We start from the raw sequence: 12,824 nt of genomic DNA on the forward strand, positions 1-12,824 counted from the left end.
GCTAAGCACTAATACTGGAGAAATAAAAGTCAACTATGACGAAAAAGACAGGTGGCTAAATGATTGCAACAGTAATTACTATGCTGATCTATAATGTGACCTAATTGTCTAAATTTGAAAATGCAGTTAGTCACCACTTTAACTGTGATTTGAAAGAATAGTGACCGCAAAATAAGCATTAAAAGGTTGCATTAAAGGTAGCAACTATCATGTAATTGAATAGTAGTGATATTAAAGGCCCGGGATACAATCATCAAGGTCAGTCCTGATTTAGTAGAATAGGGTTTGGTCTCGCATAACTTTGGTTGGGACCATATTGAAGGATGTTCCAATGTTTGTTGTATTGCACTTGGGCCATCCTGGTTAAATATTTGGACAGTTTGAATAATGCAGTCCTCTGTTTCATAATATTCAGGTTTTGAGCACTGATTGGAAATTGAAGGCTGTTCTGCCCATACATTTAACCACTGATGTACTGGAGGATTGCTGTTCTAAACACTGCATTACTGACGCAATGACTATTGGCCAGAAAGTTGTAGCAGTAATATAAGTGTGTCGTCAAAGCATGCAAAACTGCACAAGCACTTTGTTGATGGTTTAGCAACTCAGAATTCACTAAGATGATTAAATGCATTTGTGGTTTAACAGGAGTTATATTGGTGTGAAGCCTGGTCCCTGCGTGCAGTAGCAAATGGAAAATTAAGTGGACGTAATGCCAAATGCTTTATATCCACTGAATGCAAGTGGTGGGGTCAGAGATAGAGAAAAATTAAAAATTTGCTCAAATCGTCGATGCCAAAGAGGGTTAGGAAACTATCCACATATCTGACAACGTTGCTCCCCTAAGCAAGCTAGTCGGCATTCAAAATTTATGGGTGATCCTGCCCCAAAGGAATCACCCAGGAATTCACTCACAACATCTGCCCAGCTTTTAATAGAATAAAGGGATCTGCTCCTCCAATCGCAGGTTGGGTCTCTCCCTTGCGTGTCACCAGAGGTTCATGAAAGGAACAACCTGCGATTGGAGGAACAGTGAGCAGGGTAAGCATGTGCAGGTCATGGAGGAATTGCCAAGGGACTAACTGCCAGACATTCATGCAGGGAGACTGAGTGTCAGGACAGGAGGCTGACAGTCAGCGCGGAAGGCTGGAGGTTGGAAGCTAGTCACAGTTTTGCTGAATTTCGGGAGGTAGCTGTACGGGGCTTTAGAGATTGAGGGAGGATGTTACATTGGAAGAGGAGGTATTAGAGAGAAAAAATAGCTGCGTGGGTGGTGGAGAGAGACAGAAACTAGTGAAGAGGAGGAGAGGCTATAGAGGAAATCAGAAACAGAAGGAAGCATCCACAGAGTGGGAGAGAGGGGGATGCATTAATGGAATGAAAGAGGCGGACTAGGCTGCAAGAGGCTGGAAAAGTGGAGGGAGGATACATTGGGAAGGGGAGATGATATCAATTATTTGACAGAAGAATTAGTTGCTTACTTATTCTTGTATCTTTTGCCAATATAAATACTCTGGGAAGTTAATGTTTTCCTTGTGTGTTGTGGCTTTTACTTCAATGGACAGAAGTTAATTATCAAAGATATTGATGAATTCTTCTTATTTTGCTTCTGAGTGTCTAGGTAACCCGTGCAAGTCAGAAGAGATTGTTACTACATGAGAACTTCACCTCAAATGAGTTAGTGAAAATGAAGAAAGAAAATCGGATAATAGCTGTTGAGAAAATCTCAAGCAGACCCCTTGAAAAATAAAAATTACTTTGTGCCTTGTTACTAGTCCAGCAGCTTTATTTCTAATGTGTCCAAAAATGAATTATATTTTTTGAATGCTGTCATTGTTTTTATACTTTGATTTTGACACTAAGAATTGAATTGCAATGAGATATTGTTTTTGACAGACCAAACAGCAAAGCCTGAAGACTCGGCACTTACCAAAGCCAAGACAAGGTAATGATGGGCTGAAAATGAGGGCATCTGTCCGTATGACACGATATCTGGAGTCATGGGGTGCAGCAAAACCTTTTGCTCATTTTCAGCAACGGGAAAGTGAGAGCAGTGAAATGTCAGCACCAAATGGAAAGATCCGGAAGGTATGTGGGTGGAATATGCTGTTGATAAAAGCGGACAATGCATGTTTTGCTTTGGAAATCGATTAATATGTTTTCACTTTTTTTATTTCTCTTTCCTGTCCAGGAAATTCCCATGCATTCTCTTCGACTACATCGAACGTTAGATAGGTGGGTTTTCATTCAGCTGTGGCGCTACACATTATGTATAGGTTATGTGCTATATGTGTCTATCCAGTTGTAATTTAAGAGCCCTTAGGCAAGGTAACATTGCTTTGCTCTTGAACAAAATTCATCAATTACTCCCCAATTTTGTTCCATCTATGTTTTGGCTTGAAGTTTTCAGCTCATGCTAGAGCATGATTTCTTAAACTGCGAACTGAGATAGTTATTTCTGGCAGTTTATTTAACCTCAAGCTGCCTTCTAGCCAAGCCTGATCTGATCGGAGCAATTTTACAATTTTAGTGGAGATGATTGAATAGTGAAAGTGGGAACAATTCCATCCTTTGTATTCTCAACTCCAAGGACAGTGTGCAATCTTTATTGTTTGGTTCCACACACAATCTGTTGTTTCTCAATTAATGTTAAAATTTTGAAGACATGCCCCATGACTTGATGAGATGTGGCGTGTCTTGTATACTAAAAATACCTCTGTTTCATCCCTGCTGCGTGCAGAATTATCTGATCTCAGTGGGGCAATGTTGATTTTGTAGTCATTGGTGAACATATAGCCCCCACTGTTCATTATGGATAGACTTGCCTGCAGACTTTCTTCGGATGCTTGTTTTGAATTTTTCAGTGATTGTAAGTTCAATATGTTGCTCTCTTTGGACATAGTGAATCTCAGAGTGGGCCTAACAACAGTGTACCACCTCAATCAATCACTGTAAAGGATCTTTACTGAGAGACAGTGAGATGAATGCCCATGGGTGCAAGTTGAGAAAATAACCCAATGGGTCACCTCCAAGTGAGGTGTTCCCACCTCCAAGTGATCTCACCAGAGTTGGAGTCAGAAGGATGATCAAGTGCCCGTCTCAGCAGTTGATGGCTCTGTGTACTTGCCTTAGATTAGATTAGCTTCCCTACAGTGCAGAAACAGACCGTTCAGCCCAACAAGTCCACACTGACCCTCCAAAGAGTAACCCACCCAGACCCATTCCCCTACTCATGCACCTATCACTATGGGCAATTTAGCATGGCCAATTCACCTCTAGATTAGAGTGGTGCTGGAAAAGCACAGCAGTTCAGGCAGCATCCGAGGAGCAGGAAAATCGACGTTTCGGGCCTGAAGGCTGTCTGCCTGTATTCCTGATGAAGGGCTTTTGCCCGAAACGTCGATTTTCCTGCTCCTCGGATGCTGCCTGAACTGCTGTGCATTTCCAGCACCACTCTAATCTAGAGTCTGGTTTCCAGCATCTGCAGTCATTGTTTTTACCTGGCCAATTCACCTGACCTGCACATCTTTGGACTGTGGGAGGAAACCGGAGCACCTGGAGGAAGCCCTTGCAGACATGGAGAGAATGTGCAAACTCCACGCAGACCGTTCCCTGAGACTGGAATTGAACCCGGGTCCCTGGTGCTGTGAGGCAGCAGTGCTAACCACTGAGCCACCTTGCTGCTTAGTTGGATGGCTCCTCCATTCCATCCCCAGTTGAGCTTGACAGAGGCCTCCTGACAATAAGATAAAGCCAATTATGCTTCACGTGATTTCCACTCTGAGTCATGAGGATTAGAAAGCTTACGAGCTATCTTGTTGCTTGGTTACTCAAAACCTTGCTGAATTGTTCAAAGGATATCCTGTGTTAAGTGGGTGGTGTCCACTTTGCATTTCTGCATTTTTTCCACTGTGTTAAACTGAAGCACAATAATGTTCACTCTCCATTTTCTGCTGCCCAGCAAAATGAGGTAAATGCATTTTATTCATGCATTCAATTAGATACGCATACTGCTCCCTCTATTGTCAGAAGAATATAATGGTAGCAAAACAGTGAGACAGCTCAGCCAAGGTGTAGTTCTTAGCTTTGTTCTTACCAGTTAGGTAAGACCTGATTGAAACCTGAAATTTGAGGTTTCAATTACAAAATTTTTGCTGAGAACTGGAATGTTATAAAAGAACAACATTTAGGAAAGAACAAATGAGGAAAATCAGACCCTTGTGTATAAATATGTCCATGTTTGCACACGTTTAAGACCTTTGATCATGTAAAATAGGGGCCTATAGGCTCTTTAAAATTGCGGTCCTTCTTCAAGGACCGCAATTTCCCCCCCGACGTGGTCGACGGTGCCCTCCACTGCATCTCCTCCACTTCCCGCTCCTCTGCCCTTGAGCCCCGCCCCTCCAACCGCCACCAGGACAGAACCCCACTGGTCCTCACCTACCACCCCACCAATCTCCATGTACAGCGCATCATCCGCCGTCACTTCCGCCACCTCCAAACAGACCCCAGCACCAAGGATATATTTCCCTCCCCTCCCCTATCAGCTTTCCGTAGAGACCACTCTCTCCGCGACTCCCTTGTCAGATCCACACCCCCCACCGACCCAACCTCCACTCCCGGCACCTTCCCTTGCAACCACAGGAGGTGCAACACTTGCGCCCACACCTCCCCCCTCACTTCTCTCCAAGGCCCCAAAGGAAACTTCCATATCCGCCACAGATTCACCTGCACCTCCACCCACATCATCTACTGCATCCGCTGCAGCCGGTGTGGCCTCCTCTATATTGGGGAGACAGGCCGCCTACTTGTGGAGCGATTCAGAGAGCACCTCTGGGCCACCCGGACGAACCAACCCAACCACCCTGTAGCACAGCATTTCAACTCCCCCTCCCACTCCACCGAGGATATGCAGGTCATTGGACTCATCCACCGCCAAAACACAACAACGCAACGGTCGGAGGAGGAGCGTCTTATCTTCCGACTGGGAACCCTCCAACCACAGGGGATGAACTTGGACTTCACCAGTTTCTTCATCCCCCCTCCCCCCACCTTGTCTCAGCCGAATCCCTCCAGCCCGGCACCGCCTTCCTGACCTGCAGTCTTCTTCTTGACCTCTCCGCCTCCATCCTACTCCGACCTATCACCCTCACCTTGACCTCTTTCCACCTATCACATTTCCAACGCCCCTCCTCCAAGTCCCTCCTCCCTACCTTTTATCTTCTCCTGCTGAACACTCTCTGCTCATTCCTGAGGAAGGGCCTGTGCCCGAAACGTCGAATCTCCTGTTCCCTGGATGCTGCCTGACCTGCTGTGCTGTTCCAGCAATAAAGTTTCAACTTTGATCTCCAGCATCTGCAGACCTCACTTTCTCCTCTTTAAAATTAGTCAACAATGACAAGGGGAAACATTTGGCTTGTCTTCGTTATGAGACCTTAGTAACTCCTGGGAGTGTCAGCAAAAGGTTAGTTATGAAGTGTTATTTTTCAGAGATGACCAACTGATGTGGAGTCAAGAGGAGCAGCAGTGCTTCCGCACTCCATGCAGTCAGCTTTTCTGCATTGCTTGCTCCAACTCTCCAGCAAGCTGGCACTGAACAGTGTCACATCAGCTGAAGTTACTGTGGAAGGACTGTCCTTCACAACCACTTCCCTCACCTAAGAAGTGTTGACCCTCAGATTAAACCACCACCAGTTGTCTCTGTCTAATGAGAGATAAACCCTATGATCCCCTGGGACTATGGTGGCTTTACCTGCGCAGCTTCGTTTTCTCCTGTGTGTTTGCTTTCCTCGAATTTTGTGTTTCTACACATACAGTTTGTCTATGTTATCTTTCAGTTCTGAGCAAGGGTTTTATAATTGGCAAGTCAGCTCATAATTTCTTGATGATTTTACCTAATCTGCAGAGTACCAGCAGCCTTTCATTCCTTGCTTAAATAATTTGATTAGTTATTGGAGCTTCAGTGCAATTTATTAGTCCTTCTCTTGCTAAACCAATGCAGTGAGCTTCCTTAATGGTGCTTTTACCAAATCTTAGTGCTTGCTAATGCTGCCAAATCTTGACATGTGAGTCTTGTACCATCAGCAGTATTACCAGACTAAGCTATTCAGGTCCACTAAGTTCACAGTTGAGGGCAGCTATTTTACTGGATCTATCCATTAATCAATTCAATTGATTATAATTAGTTTGCTTTAGTGTTGCTGTTGGTTTTGTAAGATTGCTTTTGGGAGCTAAAGTCATAAAGCATTATTTAACAACATCTTTTGAAAATATATTTCCAGAATGGTTCTGAAATCCTTTCCTTTATTTTCTTTCAGTTGATCAGTTTAGGACATTTGGTTTCTGTAGATCTAGTTTTGCATTGCGCCAACTGATTTGGTAAAGCATTCATTTTCAAGCATATTTCAATTGCATCTTCATTTTAATTGCTTGATTACTTATGATTTCTTTCAGTATAAAATGTTGTCTATCAACACGAATGTTGTATTTTTTAAATGAGTTAATAACATCTACTAAAGTGATGTAAATGGTCAGTTGTTATGGTTGCTAACAATTAGTAGCAATCTTTGCTTTTGAGTCTTAAGATTCTAGGTTCAGATTCACTCAAGTGCTTGTGGATAGAAAATGAGATAGACATTAACGCTACACCATTAGAGATACTGTCTTTCAAATGAAATATTGAACTGATGCTCCATCTGCTGACAGGAGTGAACGTAAAAAATCCAATGGCACTATTTCGAAGATGAACAGAGATTTATTCTGTGTCCTGGCTAATATTTGTCCCTCAATCAGCATCAAAAGAGTACAGGTTACCTGGTCATTATCAGATTGTTGTTTCTCTGAGTTTGCTTTGTGTAGAATTGGCCGCTGTATATCCTACATCATAGGAAGTAACACATCAAAGTACTTCATTACCTATAAAGTGTTCTGTGATGTCCTTTGACCATGAAATGCACTGCGTAACTGCAAGTCTGAATTTCTTGATTAAGATTTTACGAGCGTGCACTAATTTACACTGCTACACAAACTTCTACTCTCTCGTTTTATCTTGTTTAGCTTATTTTGAGAATATTTGTGATTTTCTTCAGTGTGCATGAATATATTATCTAACGCCAAATCAGTCCCCTTAATGCATTTTTAAAATTTTGAATTTATTTCATTTTTAAAATTCTTTAGTCAATACAAGTGGCTATAAGTTGACTGAATGATCTTTACACAAATAGTTCTGCTGTAGTTCAAGAAGCTTGAGTAACTGTAGAACAGAAAATGTAGACGATTGCATGTTTGTGAGCAATAGAGTAGTGTAAGGTGTAACTCCAGTGTATTATATCTAGTAACTCAGTGTTAACTCTCCAGAAACAAATCTCAAAAAAGAAGATTTGAAGAGGAACTGCATGATAAAATGATAACAACAATTGATGGGATAAATTCATACAGGTATGTCACATTTAAATTGTCTCCTTTTCTGACAATGCATCTTAGTAACTGTTTGGGTATTAAGATCTTTGTAAGTCACCACTTGAATGTAAAGAGTATTCCAGAATGAAACAAACACCCTACTTGTGAAAATTTTACAAGAAAATGCTCTTCCTTGCTTTGTTTGTAGAGTATAATTTTAAATAATTTTAAAATTAATTACTTGGAGGTGTCGGTGTTGGACTGGGGTGGACAAAGTTAAATTTCACACAACACCAGATTATAGTTCAACAGGTTTAGTTGGAAGCACTAGCTTTTGGAGCACCGCTCCTTAATCAGGTGGTTGTCCTGACAGGACGTCAAATAAATCTGTTGCACTATAATCTAATGATGTGTGGCTTTTAACTTTAAAATTAATTGCATGTTTTAGTAAAGTCACTGAAGTCCCAGACGGCCACAGGATTGCTCTCATTTGAGAGCAAGACAACTGGTGGTAAGTTTAACTTGAGGGTCACCATGCTTCATGACAAGGTTGAGACAGGTGGGAACTTCGTGACAACCTCAGCTAGTACGGTAACGCTAATCGAACATGTGCGGTTACTGAGCTAACCAACCCTACAAACATAGGAAAGGATCAAGTTTCAATTCCAGGTAGGTGCTGTGGGTGAGTGAAAAATTAATTATTTTGACAAGTCTGTGAGTTGAAAACCAGAAGGACAAATATTGTGATGCCTTCTAGGCAATATGTGTAATTGAGTAAACATTAGAGTGGTGCTGGAAGAGCACAGTAGGTCAGGCAGCATCTGAGGAGCAGGAAAATCGACGTTTCGGGCAAAAGCCCTCCATCAGGAATAGAGGCAGGGTGCCTGCAGAGTGGAGAGATAAATGAGAGGGGGATGGGGGTGGTGAGAAAGTAGCATAGAGTACAATAGGTGAATGGGGGTGGGGATGGAGGTGATAGGTCAGAGAGGAGGGTGGGGGAAGATGTGTAATTGAGTCCAAGGTAGACATTAAGGACATATGTGGGCTTTGAGCCCAAGGTAGAATCAAGCTTAGTTGAGATGCCGTGGTAATAAGCCCAAACAACCATTTATCAGGGCTCACACCTGAAGAATGACCATTTTGGTTAAGAACCAGGGGTGTTACTTTTCGCAACTAACTGAAGTTTTGATAGAAGTAAATTGCAGGAAGACTTGCACTGCTTGAAAAATAATGTCTGAGGCACTAAAAAAAATCCTTGAAAACATCTCTTTCCAGGAGCACTCATGACACTAATGGGGCAATGAGCCACATGACAGAAAATGTGTGAAACTACAATTTACTCAATTGCAGCGCGTCTGTATTTGTTTAATGAAACGTAACAATTTTAAAATCTCTTGAATGGAGAGGTTTTCAACATCAGGGGTAGAAATTCAGAAGGCAGAAGCCACAAAAGCAATTTGCCCATATGTCTTCGAAAGCATTAAAAATAGTAGCAAAAATTGCAGTAATAAGGGATGAAGAATCTTAGGGAAGGATTTGTAAGAAACGCAAAATGACCACTCTCACAGCCTATGGTAAGTGTACCATTAGGCAGGGATTTCAACAAGGTAGAGGTTATGGGTTGATAGGTGTTGAACAAAGAAAAAGCATTTTCATCTTGCAATCTGTAGATTTGGCAGCCAGAATTTATCAGTCGACAATTGTTTGTGGTAAACACAAGAAAATAATTTTGAATGAGGTAACTTAACATTGGACAGGAACTGGACATGGAACGCAGGCAAAATTTTCTCATTTGCTAATATCAGCATGATATTTTGAATATCACAGCAGGAAGCACTCTTACCAATAAGGTGGGTGAGCCAGATAGATCAGCCAAATTGTAAATGCCTGCACTAGCATGGGCTGTCTTTACTAAGAATTTGTTGCAGATGGTAGAAGGATTTAATCCACATCAGTTAGTTTTGGGTAGAAACCATCAGTAGTAAGTGATGAGCCATCAGCTTGGGAAGGGATTGCAATTATCTTTCCTTTTCTTGGGCATTTCAATGTACTGCATGTGTACAGGAATGTTTTCATTAAGGCCTAAGTCTTTAGAGTTTAGTGAGTGTTAAGACATGATGTAATGCTATGGGCAACTCATTTCAATTGAGGTGGTATGGTTTCTTCTAAAAAAAGAGAGACTGTATAGTGGAGTGACCCAGTGAAGGTTATTGGTAAGGACAAGAAATAAGAATTGTACGTCATGAAAATCAGACTGTTCGGGTACACGTTTAAGATTGTTTGGCGTGGATTAAAAAATTGCAGATTCTGCATGGGTTGTAGAAGGGACTGGAGAGCCAGGTACTTCCCTTGACTATTTGTTGCATAACTTTGGGTATCAGATTGTTATAATAGACAGCTTGTCAGATGAAAGACAAATAAGTTCTTATAAACAAAATGAGGCTGTTAGTCCCAAAGGATAACTACCAAAAGTGGCTTTGTGTTTGCTTTTCTTTTGTTGTTGTACATTTTCAAATTCATAAAAAGGCAAAGGACAATGTGTTATCATGAAATAGACTCTGACAGGGATGCTTGAGACCTAATAGAAATGGTTATAAATTAGTAAAGGACAAGTGGATGAAAGCTGGTTTTGTAAAAATGTTGACTCTGGTGGTAGAGTGGTAAAGTATCTAGCTCGAGGCCAGGACACCCAAGTTCAAGTCCGACTTCTCCATTGTGTAGTAACATCTCTGAAAAAGCTGATTCGAAACAAATCTACAAATATGGGGGCTAAGTAATCAGTGCTGTTGGAGCTCATGATGTGTGAACTAGAACTAAAACTTTAACTAGAAAAGTATATGTCTTGATTCTGTCTAACCAGCACTTGAAATTCTGGTATTTAAAAATTATTTTCTAATCAACTTGTTGAGAGATGTTATTACACAACTTTGGAGCTGGTCAGACTTGAACGTGGGCCTCCTGGCTACAAAACCCCTTAACACTTGACTGAAAGCATTTTTGACCAGGACACACTTATACAGCTAATGGTCGTAGTCTCATGATCCCAGTTGAATGTGCAGCTATGTAAACATCACGTGAGATGGAGGTGGGTTTTTTTCTAAGGAGCCCATAATTGAGCTGTTGCTGTCCTGATCAAAAAGACTGCTAAGACCGACTTTATAGACTCTCATGAAGACCGGTGGTTGCTTTGCTAAAGTACAGAGAGAATGTTTGTGCTCATCGAATAGCTGATTCATAGTTGAATGATTGATTCTTGGATAATGCCTTGATGGGAGGCAAACATGAATGGAGAGAATGCAAATGCGTAATTGTGAAAACAGGTTTCATTTTGGAAATAAAATTCTGCTTGCCTTGACAGTATTATGACATCTATCAGACTTGGCTTAAGTTGCAATTTTTTTTCCCTTTTACAGGCAGTGGGTTAAATGTGATGTCTTTTCTCGTATGTTGCTGTCATTCAGTGAAAAGGGATTAGAAAAACAGGTAAGTCTTCTAATGTGTACGCATGCATCTTGAGCAATTCATGTTTGAGAGCTGTCTTCCTAAAAATTGTCTCTTGTTAGCAATTGGCTTTGTTTCAGTTTATGTACTCTGGCACTGCAAAATAAAAGTGAGATTAAAGCTAGCACCAGGCTTAATTTAATTCTGAAAGATTGCCACAAAGCAAAAAAAAATCCAGAAAATCATTATTTTAAGGACTCATGGTCATTCTTTCCCATTCATGTTTCTGCCCCATTCACAAAAAGCACGTTCTCCCTTCGCTATGAAAGCCAGTATACTCTGTAGTAAATATATTTTTTATAGATTCTATGAAACATTGTACACATTGTTTAGTTCGACTTCATTTTAATTTGTCAGGAAAAGGGTTATCTAAGATTTAAATGAAGATGTCTGAAAATAGGTGACATTTAGGTAACTAAGTAACATTCAATAAAAGCAGATCCTTTCAGAATTAAGGCATTCTGAAACTTTGACACACAGTTTTGAACCTGAATGGAAACTATTTTGTAAAGATACAGCTTAAATCCTGTTTATTCTTTGAGCTGTCTTCACAAATCCTTCAGCATCTTATCTGGAAAAGACCTTCCCTAGAACTGTGCTTTTCAGGCACTCATTTGATTATCCTTTCTGGTGACATATTCTCACAGCTGATATCTTAACCTCCAATCCCTTGGAGCAGTCCCCACTTCAAAGTGCTAATTATCTGGAAGATTTTGTGAAATACCTCCATTTTTGATTCCGTATGTTCAACAAAGAGGAAACATAATTTCCTGCAAAGGCTTCTTTTTCTCTTCCAGTATCGTTCAGTCTGTCTTCCTTCCTTGAAGTATTATGTTGGTTGTGCCACTTTGATATTCATTTGCATCTTTGTGATCCACATGCTTGTAATGCCACAGTAAGTACTACACATGTCTATTTTAATCACTTTTGAATGTAAAATATTTTGTTACTTGACTGCATCTCCAACTATGTATGTTTTTCTCAATAGGAAATCTCTACTGGGAATATCATTTGGAATTGCTGCAATTATTCTTCTGATAATTCTCTTCATTTGCTTTGCTGCTCATCTGAAGGTGACTTAAATCAAAGCATTGATTATTTCTTATCTAAATTTCAGGCTACTAAATTTCTCATTCTTGTTTCTATTTAGCTTTAGATTAAAATGTTTTAACACTATACACAGCACTTACACCTGGTCAATTCTGTATATCTGCTACCCTAGAAATTCTAGACTGAATTTTACAAGGGCTTCAGTGGTTCCTTTCTAATTTCGAGGACTGGGCCAGACTGGCTGGTGGGGAGGAGAGGAAGGTAGTGGGCTAGTCACCTCTCATACTGTGTTTGGCACCACTCTGGTGAAAACACAGCCCGCAGTGAGGGGTGAGCATGTGAAATTTCCCTATGATACAGAGAAAGGCTGTTTAGACTCAGCAGCTTACTTCACTGTTTTCTCCCTACAAGGACAAATATTCTAATTTTTCAAGTCCCTTTATATTTTTTCATTGGAACATCGTGATTGGATCTTCTCAAATAGTGTGGAGCCCGATATTACAAACTGTAATATACCTAAAGTCTTAATGCTGGCTTGTCATTACTTCCTGATTTTGATACTTTGCACTTTATGATAAAACTACAAATTCCTTTTGGTTTTTTTATGGCCTTGTTGTGAAAGAAACAGTATAGATCTGTAATTATATTATGAACAGGTGATTAGAGTGACTCTGCTCCCTACATTTCAATGTCCTTGGTTAGCTATAGAAAATGATGAGGACTGTGCATCTCTCTGATTGAAAAGCAGTTAACTAATTTCTGCTACTGCCAATTACAAGATTTTCCTTGAATGAAAGCATGAGTATTTTTATTATGTGCTTACCCCAAGACAAATAATAAAAACCTACATACACACAAGTACAAAGATACAATGT

General features: G+C 40.7%; 1 protein-coding gene across 6 annotated transcripts in view; it reads left to right on the forward strand.

The window, feature by feature from the left end:
• Positions 1–12,824, forward strand: part of adcy7 (adenylate cyclase 7) — a 187,934-nt gene that overhangs the window by 139,288 nt on the left and 35,822 nt on the right. For all 6 annotated transcript variants that reach the window (XM_043706949.2, XM_087995890.1, XM_087995891.1 and 3 more), the window contains 6 exons: positions 1,897–2,088; positions 2,192–2,235; positions 7,357–7,437; positions 10,812–10,881; positions 11,697–11,794; positions 11,888–11,972. In XM_043706949.2, coding sequence (XP_043562884.2) covers positions 1,897–2,088; positions 2,192–2,235; positions 7,357–7,437; positions 10,812–10,881; positions 11,697–11,794; positions 11,888–11,972 — 570 coding nt within the window. The remainder of the gene's footprint in view (positions 1–1,896; positions 2,089–2,191; positions 2,236–7,356; positions 7,438–10,811; positions 10,882–11,696; positions 11,795–11,887; positions 11,973–12,824) is intronic.

This window comes from Chiloscyllium plagiosum, unplaced genomic scaffold (genome assembly GCF_037043375.1).
Source record: "Chiloscyllium plagiosum isolate Xiang-an unplaced genomic scaffold, Cpla_swu_hap1 HiC_scaffold_17, whole genome shotgun sequence".
Classification (NCBI taxonomy): Eukaryota; Metazoa; Chordata; class Chondrichthyes; order Orectolobiformes; family Hemiscylliidae; genus Chiloscyllium; species Chiloscyllium plagiosum.